Source organism: Heloderma suspectum, chromosome 1, assembly GCF_057233095.1.
Source record: "Heloderma suspectum isolate Gila_16-S chromosome 1, 16-S_ref, whole genome shotgun sequence".
Lineage (NCBI taxonomy): Eukaryota > Metazoa > Chordata > Lepidosauria > Squamata > Helodermatidae > Heloderma > Heloderma suspectum.
Genome location: NC_139458.1, coordinates 125,058,384 through 125,081,907, shown reverse-complemented (window position 1 = coordinate 125,081,907; position 23,524 = coordinate 125,058,384). Strand labels below are relative to the sequence as shown.

Below are 23,524 nucleotides of genomic sequence, written 5' to 3'. Positions count from 1 at the left end.
AGAATGCTGGACAAGATAAACCTTTGGTTGAATCCAGAAGAGCTCTTCTTGTGTTCTCATGTTTTTAAGCTGCTCTGAGACCATGGGATAGAGTGGGATATAAATCAAGTCAAGGGGAGTCTCTTTCCTATTCTGGCTGACAAAATGGGCAGCGAGAACTGTCTGTCCCTTCAGTTTTCCAGACTAGATCCCATTTGAAGAATCCACTGAAAATGGAACAGGACATTTAAGAATTCAGAATTACTTCATTTGCAATCAATTTCCTTCCCCCACCCCCCAGGAAAAAAGAAGATATTTGCCAGGTATCTTTAACAGAAAGTAGTGGAAATAAAGAGATTTTAACTCTTCTGTATTTCTACTCGTCTGTGTTAAACACACCTGTCAAAAGGTGTTTTTTCTTTTAATTGAACCCTAAAAACTATATTTGCCCCTCCAGCAGGCCCATTCCCATTGAAATAAACTGGAACATGAATGGAGATGACCATTGGCCTGAGTGTCCGCAGTCTGCTAGCTTTGTCCTGGTGCTGCGTGGGTCTCTGATAAAACTGACATTTCTCAGGGAGTGCCCACAGTTGCTTTTCTTTGTGTGTAAAGGTACATAGCTTAACACTGAGGTGGGGCCAACCAGAGCCGTTCCCATCAGTCGGGTTTCTCAGCTGACAAAGAAGAATTTCCGGTTTAGTTTCTGCTCTGCACAAAAAAGACAGCCAATTCTTGCTGTTCGGGATTAAATTCAGTCTGCTGAGTTGAGGGTCAACACATTTAGCAATGATGTGCTCCATTCAGGGAAGAGGAATGGCTAAAAACCAGTTTCTGCTGAGATAATAGATGATGAAGAGAAAGTAAAAGAAGTAAGTGGTCTTGCTTCCATTTCCAGTTAACATTTGAATTATTATTTTTTAAAGCTGCTTGTCTAACCTTGTTAGTAGTTATAGAAGCTATTACACACCATTTTTAATCACTGAAGAATTCCATATTACAAATAATCTTTTACAAAGCAACATACATAAAGAATGTATTCTGATGACTTAAGTCTCAAGAATCTCTTAAGGGTGCAATCCTATGCATGTTTCGACATAGCTGGCTGGGGAATGCTGGGAGCTGTAGGACTTTTGTCTGCCTAAACATGCATAGGTTTGCACCCTTAAGGGAGCAATCCTATCAAGATCGATGGTCGCCTCCGAGCCCAGGGCCAACCACCTATCCAGTGCAGGACAGGAGGAGTGGTGAGGAGCGGATCTCCTCCTCGCTCCCCCAGCCCTGCCTTTGCTGCTTGACAGCCGATTTTGGCTGTTTAGCTGCAGGACCTCGGAGCATGGGAAGTGGTGGCCAGACGACACATAGGATGTGTCATACTGGATTTCTGACTTCTCCGCCCTGCCCCTGGGAACGCCCCATTTTTGCCACTCCACACTACTCTTACGAGTGCAGAGCGTGGGGCCGATCCACACTGCCTACGCGCGGGTGTGGGAGGGGGTGGGGGTCAGTTCTCCGGGAACTGGCCTCGGAGTGCGGGCTCCGAGGTCGGTTCCTGGAAACCGACCTGTCCTATGGCCGTCTAGCCGCTGACTAGCGGCCATAGGATTGCGCCCTAATTCTCTTAAATTGTAAGAGAGACATTACATATAACACTCTGCCCCTTTTCCATAATTCAGAAATAAAATCCAACTTGACATGGTCCCTGTTTGGAAAGGTGTTCATTCTTCCATATTTCATGATGTGCCACAAGTACTAATGCAAACGACGCTGGTTGGTTACTAGTTCACCATTCCTTATTTGCACGAAAATTCAAAAGAGAGCTCAGTCCATAAACTGAACAAGGAGTTAAAGTTTATATGCCCCTGCACTCCCAAGCAAAGCTTAGGACTACCCCATATCATATCGCTCCATGATCGGGGGACTGTCCCCTTCAAGGTAAACAATAAGCCTTTCCAAACAAAAGCATTATTTTTGAGCAATACACATCAATGTATGATGACCCCCGATGACAATTATAAACAAGTAAATAGAGGTACAACCCCAAAATAAGCTTTGGGCCACACAAATGATTCAGCCCCATGTCCAGGAGAGTGTCCACTATGAGATGGCATTTACTCACATCAATGAAGGGCTCAGTCTCCTGATCGTGACATGGGGTGGTCCTAAGCTTCATTTGGGGTGCAGGGGATATAAACCCTAGGTAGGTATTTTTACTGACTGAGCTCTGTTTCAAAGTTTCATGCAAATAAGGAACTGGGAACGAATAACCCTATTTTGGAATCTACCATATAATTCTTCACTCTCATGCACTGGTTAGATGGCAATACAACTGTGCATTGATACGACACTATCCATCTAAGTTGTTCCTATGCTTTTTAGAAGGAATTGGCAGCTGTCCTGTAGCCGTACTTCAAATTGCTAGGCTAATGAACAGATATTTTTGTTATTAATGTTTTATTGTAAATTTCAACATAACAAAACCATAAAAAAGAAAGGAAATATATAGCTCTACAGGTGGGAGAGGAAAAGCTGACCTAACACAGAGGCCCGGTGTCAGGGGTCAGCAAAGTTTGGCAGCTGCCAAGGTCCCACAGGGCCTGTCCCTGCTGAATGCTAAGACCCCTCCACTCACTGCCGCCACCACCTGTCCCCTGGAGAGCTGTGTCAGTAGGAGAAAGCGGCCAGTGCGGCTCTTCAGAGAGTCGGTCAGACCCAAATGTCTGGCTCTGATGCCTCTCTGACTGGAGAGGTGTCCCTTGGAGAGCGGAAGGGTGGGCGGCTGCAGGAGGGAGTAGGTGATGGCAACAGCAACAGCAGCAGCAAAAGCAGGGAAGGGAGGAGGAGGAAGAGGAGGAGGAGGAGGCCTTCAGTTGCACCATGCCTGAGAGCACCCAGAAGTGTGGTGCCGGCCCTGCTAACACGTCATGTAAAATATGACATGCATGTAAAATATGGAGAGCAGCTTGATCTTCCTGCATAGTTCACAGGAGGTAGGGAATTAAAACCTCATGTAAGACAGTGCTAAACAGCATCATTTGCAGATTCTAGAGCAGCCTTCCTCAACCATTTGGACAAACTGTCTAACTATGCATGTTAGACAGAAGAAAGTCCTACAACTCCCAGCACTGGCTGGGGAATGCTGGGAGTTGTAGGTCTTTTTTTCTGTCTAGACATACATAGGATGGTGCCCTAAATGACTGTTTCATAATGACACATTCGGATTACCGCCATGCTTTATACGTGGGGCTGCCTTTGAGAATGGTCCAGAAACTTCAGCTTGTCCCAATTAGGGCAGCAAGATTGTTAACAGGGACTGGCCAATATGATCATACTATGCTGGGGCTTAATGATCTGCACTGGCTGTCGGTCCATCTTCAAGCCCAGATCAAAGTGCTGCTAGTGCTGGCTTGGGGACAAGTTACCTGAAGGACCATCTCCTTCCGTATATACCTGCCTGGACCCTAAGAACATCCTCAGAGGCCCTTCTCTGGATGCCCCTGCTAAATGAGGTGAGGTGGATGGCTGCTAAGGAGATGGCCTTTACAGTGGTGGCACCCCGGTTGTGGAATGCCCTTCCCAGAAAGGCTTGGTTGGCACCTACATCGTGGTCTTTGGTGCCAAGTGAAGAGCTTTGTATTTTCCCAGGCTTAAAAAAAAAAAAATTGTGTTAGTGCATGTTTAGATCTTGTACTGCTGCTGGCTCTTATCTTGGTTCTTTGGTTTTATTCTGCTTTAAACCTATGGTTTTTATATGATATTTCACTACGTTATTGTATTTTATGGTTTTAAGTTTGTTTTGTGAACCACCCAGAGAACTTCAGCTAATGGACGGCATAGAAATCTAATAAATAGGCAGATGGACGGATAGTCTCTTAACTAGGCAATTCACTTGAAAGGCTCGAGTTCATTGGTGAAGTAATTTTAGACTCTGGGCTTAATGGTGTTATAGGGGGCTCCCTCTTTAGATGGTTATGGGTATTACTTCACTTTCAAATCTTCCTGTGCCCATATGAACCTGTTCTTGTTCAGTCGTTCAGTCGTGTCCGACTCTTCATGACCCCATGGACCATAGCACGCCAGGCCTTCCTGTCCTCCGCTCTCTCCCGGAGTGTGCTCAAGTTCATATTCATTGCATCGGTGATGCTATCTAGCCATCTCATCCTGTGCCGTCCCCTTCTCCTTTTGCCTTCAATCTTTCCCAGCATCAGGATCTTTTCCAGAGAGTTTTCTCTTCGCATTAGGTGGCCAAAATATTTGAGCTTCAGCTTCAGTATCTGTCCTTCCAATGAGCACTCAGGCTTGATTTCCTTTAGGATTGACTGATTTGACCTCCTTGCAGTCCAGGGGACTCGTAAGAGTCTTCTCCAGCACCACAGTTCGAAAGCATCAATTCTTGGGCGCTCAGCCTTCCTTATAGTCCAGCTCCCACAGCCATTCATTGCTACTGGAAAAACCATAGCTTTGATTATACGAACCTTTGTTGGCAAGGTGATGTCTCTGCTTCTTACTGTGCTGTCTAGGTTTGCCATAGCTTTCCTCCCAAGAAGCAAGCGTCTTTTAATTTCATGGCTACAGTCACCGTCTGCGGTGATCTTGGAGCCCAAGAAAGTAAAATCTGTCACTGCTTCCATTTCTTCCCCTTCTATATGCCAGGAAGTGATGGGGCCAGATGCCATGATCTTAGTTTTGTTAATGTTGAGTTTCAAACCAGCTTTTGTACTCTCCTCTTTCACCCTCAACAAGAGGCTCTTTAGATCCTCTTCGCTTTCTGCCGTTAGGGTGGTATCGTCTGCATATCGGAGGTTGTTGATAATTCTCCCAGCAATCTTAATTCCAACCTGTGATTCATCCAACCCGGAATTTCTCATGATGTACTCTGCATATAAGTTAAATAAGCAGGGTGACAATATGCAGCCTTGTCGTACTCCTTTCCCAATTTTGAACCACTCGGTTGTTCCATGTCTGGTTCTTACTGTTGCTTCTTGACCCTCGTACAGGTTTCTCAGGAGACAGGTAAGGTGGTCTGGTACTCCCATCACTTTAAGAATTTGCCACAGTTTGTTGTGATCCACACAATCAAAGGCTTTAGCATAGTCAATGAAGCAGAAATAGACGTTTTTCTGGAATTCTCTTGCTTTCTCCATCCAGCGAATGTTGGTGATTTGATCTCTAGTTCCTCTGCCTCTTCGAAACCCAGCTTGTACTTCCGGTAGTTCTCGGTTCACATACTGCTGAAGCCTAGCTTGTAGGATTTTGAGCATCACCTTGCTGGCATGTGAAATGAGTGCAATTGTGCGGTAGTTTGAACACTCTTTGGCGTTGCCCTTCTTTGGAATTGGAATGTAAACTGACCTTTTCCAGTCTTGCGGCCATTGTTGAGTGTTCCAAATTTGTTGGCATATTGAATGCAGCACTTTAACAGCATCATCTTTTAGGATTTTAAATAGCTCAGCTGGAATACTGTCATCTCCGCTAGCTTTGTTATTACTAATGCTTCCTAAGGCCCACTTGACTTCACTCTCGAGGATGTCCGGCTCAAGTTCAGTGACCTCACTATCATGGCTATCAGGGACATTCAGATCTTTCCTGTATAGTTCTTCTGTGTATTCTTTCCACCTCTTTTTAATTTCATCTGCTTCTGTTAGGTCCCTGCCTTCTTTGTCCTTTATCATGCCTGTCTTTGCACAAAACATTCCCTTGAGATCTCCGATTTTCTTGAAGAGATCTCTAGTCTTTTCCATTCTGTTGTTTTCCTCGATTTCTTTGCATTGTTCATTGAAGAAGGCCTTCTTGTCTCTCCTTGCTATTCTCTGGAACTCTGCATTCAGTTGGGTATATCTTCCCCTTTCTCCCTTGCTTTTCGCTTCCCTTCTTTCCTCAGCTACTTGTAAAGCCTCCTCAGACAGCCACTTTGCTTTCTAGCATTTCTTTTTCTTTGGGATGGATTGAGTTGCTGCCTCCTGAACAATGTTATGGACCTCCGTCCATAGGTCCTCAGGCACTCAGTCTATCAGGTCTAATCCCTGAAATCTATTCCTCACCTCCACTGTATATTCATAAGGGATATGATTTAGGTCATGCCTGAATGGTTTAGTGGTTTTCCCTACGTTCTTCAATTTAAGACAAAATTTTGCAACAAGAAGCTCATGATCTGAGCCACAGTCAGCTCCAGCTCTTGTTTTTACTGACTGTATAGAACTTCTCCATCTTTGGCTGCAAAGGACATAATCAATCTGATTTCGATATTGACCATCTGGTGATGTCCATGTGTAGAGTCGCCTCTTGTGCTGTTGGAAAAGAGTGTTTGCTATGATCAGTGTGTTCTCTTGGCAAAACTCTATTAGCTTTTGTCCTGCTTCATTTTGTACACCAAGGCCATGCCTGCCTGTTATCCCGGTGATTTCTTGACTTCCTACTTTAGCATTCCAATCCCCTATGATGAAGAGGACATCTTTTTTTGGTGTTAGTTCTAGAAGGTGTTGTAGGTCTTCACAGAACCAATCAACCTCAGCTTCTTCGGCCTCAGTGGTTGGGGCATAGACTGGAATTACTGTGATGTTGAATGGTTTGCCTTGGATTCTTACTGAGATCATTCTATCGTTTTTAAGATTGTACCCCAGTACTGCTTTTCCCACCCTTTTGTTGACTATGAGTGCTACTCCATTTCTTCTAAGGGATTCTTGCCCACAGTAGTAGATATGATGGTCACCTGAATTAAATTCGCCCATGCCTGTCCATTTTAGTTTGCTGATTCCCAAGATGTCGATGTTCCATCTTGCCATCTCATGTTTGACCACCTCCACCTTACCTTGATTCATTGATCTGACATTCCAGGTTCCTAAACAATATTGTTCTTTACAGCATTGGATTTTCTTTTCACCACCAGACACATCCACAGCTGAGTGTCCTTTCGGGTTTGGCCCAGCCGCTGCACTCTTTCTGGCGCTACTTGGAAATACCCTCTGCTCTTCCCTAGTCTTATATTGGACACCTTCCAACCTGAGGGGCTCATCTTCTGGCGTCATCTCTTTTAGCCTTGTGATACGTTCCATGGGGTTTTCTTGGCAAGAATGCTGGAGTGGGTTGCCATTTCCTTCTCTAGTGGACCACATTTTGTCAGAACTCTCCATCATGGCCTGTCCGTCTTGGGTGGCCCTGCACGGCATAGCTTATGGCTTCACTGAGTTACGCAAACCCCTTCGCCACAACAAGGCAGTGATCCATGAAGGGGAATATGAACCTACTCAGGCCTTAAGAGCAGCATCAGAAGCTATGCTTGCAGGTCCACCATCAAGGTCCATCAGACTGGCAGGCACTAGAGACAGGACTTTTTCAGTAGTGGCGCCATATCTCTGGAATTCTTTCCTGAAGCAAGTACATATGGACTCATCTTTGTTAGCTTTTAAACAGACCTTTAAAAGCTAAACAGCTTTTAAACAGACATTAAAAACTTGTTTGTTTCAGTATACATTTTACTAAAAGCTGGTGTTTTGTGATTGGCTTAGATCATATATATTTTCAAAATCGTTTGATATTGTTTAAGTCATGTTTGTTAAGTCATGTTTGTTAAGTCATCTTGGGAGGGCTTTGCCCTGAAAAGCAGCATATAAATGTCCAGAAACACACACACAGAGAAATATCCTTTGCCAAGCAGGAGGAATAACCAGATATGTCATTACTACCCAAATGTTTTAGCTGCCAAACTTCTGGGTATTTGCAAGCAGCAGAAAAGGCCACCTAATGGAAAAGAGTCCAGTAGTGAAGAAGAAAAAGCAAACCTGTTTTAGACAATATAAGGTGGAATTCTTAGAATCCCTGCCATACCCATGCAGTGAAACTCCATCTTAGAAAATTGTGTAAGTTAAGGGGATTGCCTAAGTTACGGGACTCCTACTGTGTTTTGGGAGCAGCAAAAAAGAAACTGGGGGGCAAAGGAGCAAATGTCTGTGTGTGTGTTCACTAATATAGAAGTTGTGATGGAGGTCATGAGAGGGATAGCGCTTTTTTTGGTCTAGAGAGTAACAAAAAGCATGTACTGCTGTTGGGATATTGATTACTGGCTCCAGGAAAACGGAAACACTTTTGTAATATGTAAATAGATAACCATGTCATGTATTGTCTTGTATGTTAACCTGTTCAGTTGTCTTATAGGAAGATTTGCAGTCATGTGCCAGTCACAGTATTTCAGCACTGTAATCAAGTCTTTTCTGAGGATGGTGGTTGGTTTGATCATTGTGAATGAAGGCCAGGCCCTTTTCAACTGAATGTTAATGTTTCTGTGGATGGTCCTTTGAGTGGCTAGGGTGTGGGAGAAGTGCTTTGCAGCTCTATGTGTATGTGTGGTCCCTACATATTCTAGTGGATGATGAAAGTTAGCGATGATTAGTCCTTTAAAAATAAACCCAACAGGTAGGAATCACAGTGGGGTATAGATCAGATGACCTAAATCTGTGTATCCAAATGCTGACAAAATAAATTCCCCCACTGATAAACATTGAGCCAGATTTGTGTCCTCACAGCTCTTCTCTGACTCTACCACATTGGCCAAAAGCGAAAGTAGGCAGCTGCCTATGCAGTGCAGTTTGTGGCTCCTTGGCTTAAATGAAACACACAGAATGTGCCCTCTCTTATGTTTTGGCTTCTCATCTTTGCTTCCTTCTCTGTTCTAGCCTTGTAGCTTTGAAACTAACCTGATGAGTTTCAAGGCTTCTGATATTATCCAAAGATAAATAAGATTTTACTAATTCTCAGGGAAAATATGCAACCTGCTCAATATTAAAACACCTGTTGACATCAGTGAACTTTGTTTTGGAACCACAGGTCCTCAGTGACAAGATTAGGGTTACCAGCTCTTAAACCAAAGATGGTTGCTATACCCTTAACAACTGTATACTAGGAGAGGCTTCGAAACACCAGATTCTTGCAGTCATGGAAGATGATGAACTTGCTGATCATCTATGTCTGTGCAGTTATTAAACATGCAGAAGCTTCCTAGAAGCCCTATTGGCACTATGAGATGTTGTCATTGAATGGAACTAGAAGGGGAGTGGGGCGGTTTCTTGCTTTTTCAGTTCAGGTATGTTTTTTTAAAAACACAGTCAATTCTATTAATTAATGGATGGTGTGCAAAGTTCACTCTCTGTGTTTACAAATGTGTTGAATCTTCATGTCCTGGAAAGGAAGTTGAAGAGGCCATGTCTATTAAGGAATGCTGCCAGAAAAATCACTCTTATGTTGATAGGAGGAACACAGCTTGCCATTGCCAGCTGCATCTCTTGATGAAATGCAGGCATGTTAACACTCAGCGTGAGTGGATGCAGGATGGGAGCCAAGATAAATAAGTGACGCATCTGCCACACTGATTTGGTGTGGTCCCTTATGCATGTGTTCCCAGGGAGGAGTTTAATCTCCACACCTTCTTCTGATTATAGAATGGGTAGCAGACAGTAAGAAAGCACCTAGGAAGGGCCATGCAATTTTCGCTGAGGAAAACTCCACCTACCTTACCTGTGCTTTGTGCATTCCTAGGAGGGATTTGGTGAAGTCAATTGAAAAATAATTTTAAAAGGTTCCTCCCCTACACACACTCTCTCTCTCTTTCAAATTTGGAAACACTCCCACCTTCCACAATGATTTACCAATTTTATTTTATTGATTGAGAGAAACAAACACACTCTGTCTCAGAGGAGTGCTGTTTTAGGAGATCAGGTGGCAGGATGTGATTTTTTTGTATGTGATTATTCTTCCCCTTCTGAAACCTAGAATTGCAACTCTGCAGATGCTCAGAGGCACTGTAATCTATAATTACTTCACCGTTTAAGGCTACAATTCTATATACCCCTGCCTTAGAGTTAGTCCCATTGAACTCAGTCAGATTTACTTCTGAGTAGACATGTATAGGATTGTACGGCAAAAGGCTTAGTCCTGATTCTGAGATTGGGCTCAAATTATCATAAACTACAGTCTGAATGGGTGAGGCTGGAAGTTCATGCATGTCTTGTAAATAACTCTCCCCTTTATTTTCCAGCTTTCTTAAGCCATGGCTAATGGAACAATACCTGGCATCACCACTGCTCCCAGCAACCCCAGTAACATCACAGCAACTCCTTTTCTAACCACAGCCCAGCCTAGCATCATTGAAGGCATTCTTAACAAAATTCCATGTGAGTAATTTCAAGGGTTGGTAGAATGAACCCTGATGTAAAGATCACATAGTGTTGTGTTCAGCATTTGTCTCTGAATGGTGAGAAGGTCCAGGGGCTCAGCGCTTACCCGTGTTCAGTTTCCTGTAGAAAAAGGTGACTAGAGGCTTACTGGCATTTTGTTATATTTGCATTTATTTACAAATATACAGGTGGAGCATATGTGGAGGCACAGCTTAAACACTTCAACAGACATCCAAATGTAACGGCTCCTGCATTAGATCTGTAGGGAGACAGTCAGCACCCTGAGATATTTATACAGTCCAAAACCTCAGCTTTCTTTGTTTTTCTTGGTCTCACACAATCTCCCCAAACTCAAACTGCAATTTATCTTCCCAAGCAGACATGTAGATCAATCACATAATCCTTAGTGCCAAGGGGAAGGTCTACCATAAACTTTCCTGGTTTTCTTATTCCAAACATTTCAGAAAATGGTTCTGTTCCTATCAAGGAGCACTTGGCCAACTATTTAGTTCCCATGACAACATATCATCTGTATTTGCCTAACAAAGGAGATATCTTGCAACTTTGCCAGGACTATTAAGGCAGTCTCCAATAGTACTCCTGGAGTCTACTACTGGCCACCCAACCAAGGAGAAGACAAGGATGAAACTTTTGAAAAGCAAATAGCCAATGTTTTAAGGAAGCATGATGCAGCAGTAATGGGGGACTTCAATTTCCCCGATATTTGTTGGGAGACAAATTCTGCAAAACATGGCCCCTCCAGGAAATTCCTGACTTGTGTGGCGGATTTATTTATTTATTTATTTATTTAATTTATTAATCGCCCATCTGGCTGGTCACCCAGCCACTCTGGGCGATGTACAGCATATAATAAAACAGTTTAAAACAATAAAATTCTACAATAAAACATTTTCTAAAATACCCTAACCCACCCCAAATGCCTGCCTGAACAACCACATTTTTAATGCACTGCGGAAGCTCATTAAAGAGGGGGCATGGCGGAGTTCCCTAGGGAGGGAGTTCCACAGAGTGGGGGCCACCACAGAAAAGGCCCTCTCCCTAGTCCCCACCAGTCTAGCTGTCCTGGCTGATGGGACAGAGAGAAGGCCATCCGAGGCTGATCTTGTTAAGCAGCCTGTCTGGTGCTGCTGGAGGCGCTCCTTGAGGTAGGCTGGGCCGGAACCATATAGGGTTTTAAAGGTCAAAACCAACACCTTGAATATGGCCCGGAAAACAACTGGTAACCAGTGCAACTCCTTCAGCACTGGAGTGATGTGATCTCGCCGGCGGCTGCCTTCAATCAGGCGAGCCGCCACGTTCTGCACCAGCTGCAGCTTCCAAACCATCTTCAGGGGTAACCCCACATAGAGCGCATTACAGTAGTTTAAATGAGAGGAGACCAGGGCATGTAGTACCGATGGGAGCAGATGGTCGGGAAGGTAGGGGCGCAGCCGCCATATCAGATGGAGTTGGTATAGCGCTGTCTGGCTCACAGCTGACACCTGAGCCTTCGTGGACAGCTGGGAGTCTAAGATGACCCCCAGGTAACGAGTGAGGTACCGCAGTGCTCAGTCCTGGGCCCAGTGCTCTTCAACATTTTTATTAATGATTTGGAGGAGGAGGTGCAGGGAATGCTGATCAGATTTGCAGATGACACAAAATTGGGCAGGATAGCTAATACTTTGGAAGACAGAAACAAAATTCAAAGTGATCTGCATAGACTGGAGCGCTGGGCAGAAAACAACAGAATGACATTTAATAGGGATAAGTGCCAAGTTCTGCACCTAGGAAAAAGAAACCAAATGCACAGTTACAAGATGGGGGATATGTGGCTCAACAACACGACAAGCGAGAAGGGTCTTGGAATTGTTGTCGATCACGAGCTGAATATGAGCCAACAATGTGATGTGGCTGCAAAAAAGGCCAATGCTATTTTGGGCTGCATTAATAGAAGCATCACTTCCAAATCCCAGGAAGTACTAGTTCCCCTCTACTCAGCACTGGTTAGGCCTCATCTAGAGTACTGTGTCCAGTTCTGGGCACCACACTTTAAGAAGGATGCAGACAAACTGAAGAGGGTTCAGAGGAGGGCAACAAAGATGATCAGGGGACTGGAAACAAAGCCCTATGAAGAGAGACTGAAAGAACTGGGCATGTTTAGCCTTGAGAAGAGAAGACTGAGGGGAGATATGATAGTGCTCTTCAAGTACTTGAAAGGTTGTCACAGAGAGGAAGGCCAGGATCTCTTCTCGATCATCCTAGAGTGCAGGACACGGAATAATGGGCTCAAGTTACAGGAAGCCAGATTCTGGCTGAACATCAGGAAAAACGTCCTGACTGTTAGAGCAATACCACAGTGGAACCAATTACCTGGGGAGGTGGTGGGCTCTCCCACACTGGAGGCATTCAAGACGAGGCTGGACAGCCATCTGTCAGGGATGCTCTGACTTGGATTCCTGCATTGAGCAGGGGGTTGGACTCGATGGCCTTGTAGGCCCCTTCCAACCCTACTATTCTATGATTCTATGATTCTATGAATTAATCGTCTCCTATCCAAACTCAGATCCTATAACAATAAGATTGCTGGGAGAGCTTGGATAGGCTTCCATTTTGATATGATAAAGCAGAGCCTTTGTTTTCTCCCTTTATAGCCTCCAAAATATGAAAGTGATCTTCTAACGTTAATTTTATTTTTTTGAGAACTTGCGTACATGAAAGTACAGGTCATTCATGCAGCCATACATATATGCACCAATAGTTTACTTGGCTGGTTCAAATCAATGTGCCCAAGCACACCCTCACTTCTTTAGCCTCTGCAGTCCACATTCCTTCTTATCTGTTCATTCTTTTCTGCCAACATAATGCTGCCTCCATGTCCTCCATATATGATGTCTGTCAGTTGTGTGCCTCCTGGGGTCCTTGACTTGTCTGCATATTCATTCCCACTTCCTTCAGCCACCCAAATCTTGGCCGTTTCCACATTCAGTTCCTGAACCCATAGGTTTCACCCCCATTTTATCTTCACAGCAATCCTGGAGGTAGAGTAGGCTGACTTGCCCAATGCCACAATAGTGACAGGCCCAATGGCTGCTTCCCTCCTGAGGGGGAATAGCAGGGGGTTTTTTGGGTGGGTGGGCAGCTTTCACTGGTACTGTGGCACAGGAGAAAAGGGCTAACCCCTCCTCTTATGCCATGGTCCAGACATGGTCATATTTGCTTTCTTCTCCCGTGGCTGCTTTAAAACGCATACACACAAATATTAAATGTAATCATATATTTAGGGTGCAATCCTATCTAGATAGGTGACCGCCTATCCAAAGCAGGGCAGGAGAAGCATGGAGGGGTTATTCCCTCTGCGGTCCTCCTGCCCTGCTTTTTCTGCTAGACAGCGGATTGCGTCTGTCTAGCCGCAGGAGCACAGAGCGGGGAAAGAGGCTGCTGTACGACACACTGGATGTGTCCTGCAGGCAGCTGTGATCTCCTTGCCCCAGAACGCCCCCAGCCACACCCCGTTCCAGCTCCTCTGCACTCCTCTTGCAAGTGCAGAGGATGGGGCTGATTCGCGCTGCCTCTGAGGCAACACGGAAGTTGGGGGAGGTCAATTTTCCGGGTACTGATCTTGGAGCACGGGCTCTGAGGTTGGTTCCCAGAAAACAGCATACCCTATGGCTGTCTAGCAGCCATAGGATTGTTCCCTCCATGTAGCAGATAACGTCCCTCTTTGTTCCATGGCTGCAGCTCTGTTTGATGAGTGTATGTGTGTGCGGGCATTGCATTATCAGGCTCCATCTCAAGTCTGTACATCTGAACATGCCCTTTTCCCAATCCCCATAAAATATGTGAGGAACTAAGAATAATAGATCTGTTTGGTGAATTGTGAACCTGTCTTATCAGTAAAAAGGGAAATGGGGAGTGTTATGAAAAAAGGAAGTTGTACCTATACCTTGTTGGCTTTCATCAATAGGCTGTGACCACAACTATAGGTTGCTTTCTTTCCATGTCCTTTTTAATCCCTTACAAACTGACTTTGGCAAGATAAGGTGAGAGAACAAATTATTTGGCTGCTTGCATGGGGAGGTTGCATTACACATTTTACACAAATCAAAAAAGATTTCCTTTAAGGAAAAAAGGTATCTGGCACTATAATGAACTATGCCACCTGGTGGTAGTCTTTAGTACAATTAAAAATAAATGTTCCTATTAGTAAAGCGTGAGTGGATACTTTTGAGGGTTGTGGGATAAGCACCCTAACTGGCTTCTTTCCCTTGGTAAAAACACAGAAACAAAACCCAATCTCCTTGTGACAGAAATGAAGGGGGCTTCCAGATCAGGCTTTTATTGTGCAATTGCCCTGCCTAATTCACAGAATATTAAGAGGGGTCCAAACAACAACGTCTTCCATTTGTAACCCTGCCATGTTTTCTCGATGCTTCTTCCATCGGGAGAGAAGAGAGACAGAGACATTAAGGAGGAAAAGACAGGACAGCTGCATAATGCTTTTTGCTTGCTAGCAGTAGGAGCCATCAGTTTGAAAGCACCCGAAAAGAATATGGAAAAAGCAGAATAGTTCCTATTGTTCTGGTGGCTATAGGGATATGGATGTAGGTGCTTAGCTTTTGGCATTCCTGACTGGTCATTTTTTAATGGTAATGATTTACCTTGTGTTAGGAAGTGATACTGGACTTTCCATAGATGTTGTCCTTGGACAAGGATGCTTCACTGATATGTATTACAACAGGAGTAGGCAATTAAGTGCCCTCCAGATGTTTTGGATTACAACTCCCGTAATTCCTGACCATTGGCCATGCAGGCTGGGGCTGTTGGGATCTGGAGTACAAAACACCTGGAGAACACCAAGTTGGCTTCCCCTGTGTTACTCAAAGAGTAAGAATGGACACCTTATTTCTTTTCTTGTCTCCTAATGCTGTAACAGTACCCAGATGGGTTCTCATCGCTATTGCTGTTGCGGTGGGCCTAATCCTCCTGCTTTTCCTTATCTGCATCATCAAGTGCTGCTGTTGCAGGAAGAAACACAAGAAGAAGGAGAAACTCAACCTTGCTAGCATCAATGGCTCCTCCACTACAGCCAGCCTGGTAGGTTCTTCTCAGTTGGCCAAGGTGGGTCCGCTTACTCTCAAGAGATGGAAGGTCGCAAAATATCATTCTGAATGTTGGGGCAAAACCTCCAACAGATTTCACCCAATGAGGAACTTTCAGTGACATTTCAGTGACTCTGCAGTTTCAGCACAGTCTGGTGAGAGCTGATAAAATGAAGTAGCAGGTACATATCAGGAGAAATAGAAAAACCCATTGATTACACAGTCTAGCTGGTCTCACCAAACCAAGGGTGGGCAAGTGGTTTTGACCTAGAACTCCCATCAGCCCAAGCCAACATAACCAATGATGAGGGATCATGGGAGTAGGGATGTACAAAAGTCACGTACCTTTTCGTGGATTGTGTTTGTGGGGGGGGGAGGCACTCCGTCCCTCCCCCCGGAATCCTCGATGGGGGGGGGAGGCGATCCAGTCCTCCCCCCCCGGAATCCTGCCCGGCCGGCTCTGCTCTGCGGCAGCTCCGTGGAGCAGCCAGCCAGGGCTGTCCTCAGCTGGATTTCCGGCCACGGACTGGCTGGTGCGGACACAAATGGCGGCCGCCGTAGCGGCCGCCATTTTCGTCCAGCCAGGCAGCTGTGATAGGCTACATAAGTCTTTACGTAGCCTATCACGGCTGGACAAAAAACAACAACCAGTGTACGCAAATGGCGGCAGCTACAGCGGCTGCCATTAGCGTTCCCTATTTTTCGCCATTCTAGCCTACATAAATATTTATGTAGGCAATTACGGCGGGAAAAAAAGGGAACCGCAAATAGCATAGTGGGCGCTATTTGCGTTTATTTTTTTTTTCTGCCGTAAAAGTCTACGTAAATATTTACGTAGGATAAAACGGTGGGGGGGAAAAGAATGCAAATAGCGCCCACTATGCTATTTGCAGTTCCCTTTTCCCCCCCGCTGTAATTGCCTATGTAAATATTTACGTAGGCTAGAACGGTGAAAAATAGGGAACGCAAATGGCGGCTGCCGTAGCTGCCGCCATTTGCGTACGCTGGGTTTTGCGGGGGGAGTTAGCCGTGATAGGCTACGTAAATTCTTACGTAGCCTATCACAGCTGCAAGGACGGCAATGGCGGCTTCAGCAGCCCGGCCGTGGCCAGCCAGGAGACCAGCCGCCACCGGCGGAACCACCGCTGCTGCATCTGCTGCATCCGTCACAGCCGCCCCAGGTTAGTTGCATCCCGAGGGATTCCGCAGGGGGGGACGGGGGGGCAGGAGGACGTTCCTCCACGGATTCACTGGAATCCGTGGCGGAATTCTCTTGTAGTTGAGTTGTAGGTGAAAAAACATCTGGAAGGGCCATAAGTTGCCTACCCCTGCAATAGACGCTGAGATTTGGTAGTTGAACTGCTGCTAATCCAATCCTTGCCTGCTGACAAAAGCAGTGTGTGTGTGGCGGGGGGTGGGTGCGTGGGGAGCCTCTGAGACCTTTGAATGAGAGGCTGGCCAGTTGTAGCCAAGGGGAAGGAGCAAAGGTCTAGTTCCTGGATTTAAGTGCCAAATCCACCCTGAGTTCAAGCAGCCTTTGTTCAGAAGTAACAGGAATGTCCCCTAGTGAGATGTACTACCCACCAGAGTGAAGGCAGCGGGGAGCTCATTGGTATGGGAAACTTCTCCAAGGGCTGGTGGAATTGCAGCTGCGCTTGCTACTTTCCGTTACACATACATCTGATATAGGAAACAGAAAAACGTAAGGCATTTGATGTCTGGGAGCAACCAACATGACAGAGCAGCCTATTTTTTGAATCTGTGCATTGCTTTCCTGCATGGGTCTGATTTTCAGTGCTTGACTCCAAAATGGCTGCTCCTTCCTATCTCACTTGCAGTGCACAGCAACTTTATTTTTCATTGACACTGGGATACCAGCCAATGGCCTTTGAACTGATGATCTGCCTTCAAGTGGTGCCATACACTTAGGGTGCAATCCTGTGGCCGCTAGACAGCAACTAGACGGCTGTAGGATTTTTTGGTTTCTGGGAACTGAGCTGGGAGCCGAGCTGGGAGCCTCCCCTGCTCTAAGGCACCCTGGTTAGACAGCCCAAATCGGCCCTCTAGCCACACATGCAGGGTGGCTGGAGCGCGGAGGAAAAGATCCCCTCCACACTCCACCCACCCTGCATTGGATAGTCAGCTGCCTCTGAGTTCGGGGCGGCTGACTATCCCCATAGGACTGCACCCTTAGTAAACTACCTCTTTTATCTGAATTGCTTAGACTTTACAGTAAAGAGAGGGTTTTGCTATCTTGACTTAGGTCCAGCCTGATATGGAGGATATCGAGTGTGGACTGGAGGATGGGAAACGAGGACGGCTGCAATATTCCCTGGAGTATGACTTCCGTAGCCAGGAGGTATGATTTGCAAATCCCAGGATAAAATACTGTGTTCCTCTTTTATTGCAAAGCTCTGTTATCCCACCAAGGACTCCTCTCCTCTTCCCAGCATTTCAGATCCATTGTTTTCATGTAGCCAGTGCTGTACTTCTTCCCTTGCTCCACTGAGGGTGCAATCCTATGTGTGTTTAGACAGAAAACAGTCCTACAACTCCCAGTGTGCCCCAGCCAACCATGATGGCTGGGGAATGCTGGGAGTTGTAGGACTTTTTTCTGTCTAAACATGCATAGGATTGCATCCTAAATTGCCAATACCAGCAATAGCCAGTATGTTCACTTTCCATTCTCCTCACCCAGGCCCTAGCGGTATCACTTTTCAGTATAACTGCTGCCCTAACAGCAGGTACTGAATATATGTCTAGCTGTGCATCTGATCCCTTTCCATCCTCTGCTACGCCAAGCATCTTCTACTAACCTTTTTGCCTTTCCATGTCTGCTTTTGTTGTTCCATTCCTTTGAGCATCTCTACACCAGCCTAAAATCATGCATTTAAAATGGGGCTTTCTGCTTCCGTTTTAAATGGAGGATCACAACCGACTCCCTTTACTCGCTTCCTCCCCCACGTTCCCCCTTTATCTGAGTCTTCCATGTTTCATTATACAGCCACTAGATGGCGGAGTGGTCCTGCTGCTCTTATTGCAAGTCAGTTTTCCTCTTTTCATGAGGGAGCTCAAGTGGAACTCAAGCACTGTAATTTAATAGCTCATTATCTCCAATCTTTTAAAAAATGGAATAAAGGCCATTTAGTGCAGGAGATGCCCTGGAGGTTGATGACATCATCTAAAAGACCTGCAAACTTCCATAAGTAACCAATCTCAATAGCAGGATAAAACCTCTGTGTGAAGAAGCCCAAGTCAAGAAGGTGATGACAAAAATGGGATAGCACCACGAACAGGAAAAAAGGAGGGAGAAACTCCAGATGCTGAAAAAAGATGTATTTGTAGGCCCAAAGCATATAGGAAAATCCATAATCAGGGGTGCTATCTACCCCACTCGGAGGAAGGATATGGGATGATAAATATTTTTTCAGCTTCTGGGGTTCTCTCTCTCCTTTTCTCCACTCCTGTTGTAGCCCATTTCTGCAATACTTGAGAGTATTCAAGCTCGATGCATATTGCCATCCCATGACGCTAATATATTGGCACTGATTCCCTTTAAGATGAAGGTTGGAGTGAAGCAGGCAGCAGACTTGAAGGCTATGGACAGCGGAGGTACCACTGATCCCTATGTGATTGTCTACCTGACATCTGATATGAGGAAGAAGTACGAAACAAAAGTGTACCGTAAGACGCTCAACCCTATTTTCAACGAGAGCTTCATTTTTCAGGTAGGAAACAGTAGCTTCTGTCAGCTCATCGATCCACTTCTGTCCAGCTCAGTATTGCAATATGTATATTCGGTTATATTATGCAGGAACTCCATTAAGCCTCGGGTAAACGTTTCTATACTACCCAGTGTCCTGGGTTTGTTTAATTGACTTCAATGAGATGACACTCATGTAAGTAGCCAGTGAATGGTCATGTTGAGCCTAATAGCCCTATCCTAAGTAGGCTCTGTTGAAATTGATGGGGCAACTCCCACACCATGTATTTAGCATCAGAGTGTAAGTTGCATTTTTAAAGGGGAACTTTGGATTTGCCTTTATGTAACCAAGATAGCTTCTGTCAATGAGTACATGGTGTGAAATGTTTATGTACAGATGCATAATTTCTAAATTCTGAGATCATGGGGATCATTATCCACATTAAACAAAGGAGAAGGATGCATACAAATATATGAATTACAACAATTTGTATTTCTCTAATTAATTTACTTAGGGTGCAATCCTATGTATGTTTAGACAGAAAAAAGTTCTTCACCTCCCAGCCATGCTGGCTGGGGAATGCTGGGAGTTGTAGGATTTTTTTTTTCCTGTCTAAATATGCATAGGATTGTGCCTTTAAAATATTTTTAGGCCACCTTTAAGGGTAAAAGCTGCCCCAAGGTGGCTTACGTAACACAAATCCCATACAAGAATTTGACAATAATATGACACTGGCTGGGTTCAGACAACACGATACTCCACACTCAAGGGTTGAGTATGGGTTGAGTGTGGGTTGTTGTTGAACTGTGGGTTGTTGTTGAACTGTGGGTTATTGTGTTGTCTGAACCCAGCCGTTATAAGAATCCCTGGTTTGTTAACCATGAAGAACCCACTGTTCACAACCCAACAACAAACCATGGGTTCTCTTCATGGGTTGTTCTTTAAAGATTATTAGGCAAATTTATGGATGATAGACGTATCAATGGATGTCAGCCATAAAAGCTGAAAATGGAACTTCCATATTCAGAGGCAGTATATCTGAACACCAGTTGATGGGGACAGGGGATAGGTATCACCATAATTCCCTGCTTGTAGGTTTTCTTGGGATATCTTTCTGTCCATGGCTGGAGACCTAGTGTTGGACAAGGTGGACCTCTGGCCCAATCCAGTAGGGCAATTTTTATGTTCTTATGTTGAAGGATTTCATTTCTGTATAACACAGGCTAATGCTTGCATCAAGCCATATAACTTTAGTAAGACATGGGAGCTGATCCCGCTAGAGAAGCATAGGAATCTGATGGCTTTCTCTTCCTCTTCCTCCTCTCCAGATACCACAGGCAGAGGTTGCCGAAGCCACACTGGTGATGCAGGTGTATGATTTCAACCGCTTTTCCAAACATGACATCATTGGCGAGATGCGGCTACCTCTTGGCGATGTTGACTTGCAGCATGTCATGGAGCAGTGGCATGAGCTGGCAGCAGCTGGCAAGATGGAGGTTGGTATCTTGGGCTGGTGAGTGGCAGATGCTGCTAGTTAGCGTTGATTGGCAAACTCTAGTTGAATGGCCCACATTTAGGTGATTTCTCCATCATCCCCATAAAATACCAACTCCTATTGAATTCCTGTGATGGATGCTGGGCACAGCATGGACAACAGTGCCACCTGATGTTCTTATGGCTCCATCCTAGGCTGTGCCATACGGCAGCAACACTTGCCTAGCAAAGGAGATCACCTTAGCTACCGTCGCACAGGTTACCACATTGCTGAGTCTGACAAAATGGCAGCATAGGGTCACATGCTTCATACACTTGCCAAACCTACTCAAGCATGCCCACATATCCATGCTGTACAGGATGAACTAATTTTTTCCATCAAAAGACCATGCTACAAAAAGGGAATGTTTGATCTTCAAAATGTGGGGGCGGAGGGATGTTGAATGGATCCATTTAGTCACAATGTCGGCTGATTTGGCCGATTACGCCGGCCAGTCAAAATGTGCTGTATTGGGCAAATTACACAGGTTGCATCACTCTCCTATTATATGAGTTTATTACATAAGATGGTTGCCATGCTGAAAGTTATGTAAGCCCTGCTGCTTACATGGGCGTATGTGGCAAATTGTGTTAGAATTTTCATAGCTAGGAATGACAATTCCTAGCAGTCTGAAAACGGTGTTGATATATGTATACTAATTTTTGCCCTGATCCAGCCACAGTATTTTTCAATCTTTTTAAGAAGCATTTTGGAAAATAAAAGAAAGTATGAGGTAACATTTTCTTCTGTATATATAACTTATGTGAGGCAGTAAAATAGGATATAAGGTGAAGCCAGTGGTGAAAGAGAGGGTATGATCAGATGTTTGGTAGCCTTCTTCACCTTGGTGCCCTCCAAAGGTATAGGATTGCAACTCCTATGCTGGCTGGGAATGATGGGAGTTGCAGTCCAACCCTTCTGGAGGGCATCAGGCTAGAGAAGGCTGAGATACAGAGCAGCAGTGGTACTACTATAAGCTATTACTTTTTTTTTAAGTCTCAAAAATATTTGGGGATGCTGGTCTCAGAATGCCATCAAAAAGGGCACAGACCATGCTTAATTTCTTAACAGAGAAGTGCCAAGAAAGACCAAAATTTACAAGAACTCTGGAAGGAGGCCCTGTTCATTATCCAAGTATGTGGTCTGGCACTCTGTGCATGCTTATAAATACTGTTCTTTGTTGCATAATTCTCCAAATCTCTTTGTTTAAAATATAAAGTTTTAACTTCACCAAAGATGGAAGGGATGGTAATAAATGGGTGTCGTTCAAGGAATAGGAGTCTAGCTACAAGGTCAACAGTACTGGCAAGAGATTTCTTCAACTTACACCGGTGGTGCAAAGCCAACCTCTAGCTTTCATATCTGGCCACTTATTGTCATATGGCTTTTTTGAGGATGGAGATGCACCATATTTTAAAAATAATAATAACAATTAAAAACACTTGCATCCAGTCTTAAGTCCACCATAAAACTGATTAAGAAATGCCCTGATTGACAGCCAGACCATAATTTCTTTAGTCTAGACAGTATTCAGAATGGCACTTTCAACTGTGATGGCACAGCTTGAACTGATATTAGGCCTATCCCGAGAGGAGACCTGGTACTGCTAGGATTGACGCAACTTCCTTACTCAGGTGAGCATGCCTGAGAACAGCAGTTGCCCCAATATGAGCTGACCATGTGAAGGAGACCTCAAGTCTCTTTGAATCACGGGAGCAATGTGTCTCCCGGGAACAAGGGTATCAGTGGGGGACCCAATGCAGTGGCCTACAGCAGCCTTCCCCCACCTGGTGCCCGTCAGATGTTTTGGGCTTCAGCTCCCATCAGCCGCAGCCAGCATTGCCAATGGTCAGGAATGCTGGGAGGTGTTGTCCAACACATCTGGAGGGCATGACTTTGGGGAAGGCTGGCCTAGAGTGACACTTTCTAGGGGGGCATCAGTACAGCAGCTGATGAAAGACATTTCCCTCCCAGGGGCTGTCATGGTGCTTAGAGTTATTCTGCCCAGGAACAGCAGGAGGTGCAGGAAGGATAGGTGGCCTGGACGCTATAGGGAGGCAAGGAAGGGCCAGATAATAGGCAGGGGATACCAAGAACAAGGGGATTGCATCACCAAGTAGTCCATGGGATGCAGGGGACAGCTGTGAGCACACCTTATACACCATGTCAATCAATCTAGGGCACCTACTAGCTTCTGGTTCCATACCTACACAGATTAAAATCTCCACTTCTCCCATAAGCATGTGTCCTCCAGTCATCATGATTACATATAGGGATGTACTTAAATCATACACATAGGAAATGTAGTTAAATCATGTTAAGATGTGACTAATCTGTAGTAAAAACAGCAACAGAATCTTGTGGCACCTTAAAGCCTAACAAATTTATGATGGCACATAAATGCCATCATTTGGGGTGGGGCGGGGGGAAGAGATGTAAAGTGTGTTGTCAAAGGGAATTGAAATGCAAAAAGTACAGGCAGTGATAATTACCTTAAGAGTGGCCATTCACAAAACGTTATTGGCTGATAGCTCAGGCATCCTTGCATTGGTGAGCTGATTAACACATGTAGTCTGTAGTCAGTAATCTTGAGTACATCCATCCCAAACAGGCATTCTAAAATTAGGCATTCTGAAGGGTAATAGCAAGCAATAGTTTCTGTGTCCACTGCAGTTTCATCTAAGTTTACCAACTTGTCCAAAGACTGATCTCTGTTGTTCGTGGCACTAGATTATCTGAAGGAGTCTCGGCTGTTTCCCACCACTTGGTGACAGCAACATGCCTTTGGGGGGAATGGAGGAAGGCTGGTTTTCTGAATCCTCCCAAGTGTATTTGGATCAAACAAGTGGCAACAAACACCAATTTTCTAAACTGGAACATGCTTGCATAAAATGAAACCAAAGCACATTTTTATTCTCCAGACCCCTTGAGGAAAGGCTAAAGAAGCCAGGGCTTTTTAGAAAACTATCATCCTTGGCTTGTGAGCTCCCCATGGCTGCCCACCATTTTTAGACAGAAAGCTAGAAATGATAGCACCTTGCT

General features: G+C 45.0%; 1 protein-coding gene across 1 annotated transcript in view; it reads left to right on the top strand.

The window, feature by feature from the left end:
• Positions 1–626: 626 nt before the first annotated feature.
• The window catches only part of SYT8 (synaptotagmin 8), a 28,058-nt gene continuing 5,160 nt past the window's right edge, over positions 627–23,524 (top strand). Inside the window, exons 1-6 of the mRNA XM_084856065.1 lie at positions 627–851; positions 10,007–10,142; positions 15,079–15,239; positions 17,508–17,603; positions 18,805–18,972; positions 20,277–20,444. Coding sequence (XP_084712191.1) covers positions 10,019–10,142; positions 15,079–15,239; positions 17,508–17,603; positions 18,805–18,972; positions 20,277–20,444 — 717 coding nt within the window. The 5' untranslated portion in view covers positions 627–851; positions 10,007–10,018. The remainder of the gene's footprint in view (positions 852–10,006; positions 10,143–15,078; positions 15,240–17,507; positions 17,604–18,804; positions 18,973–20,276; positions 20,445–23,524) is intronic.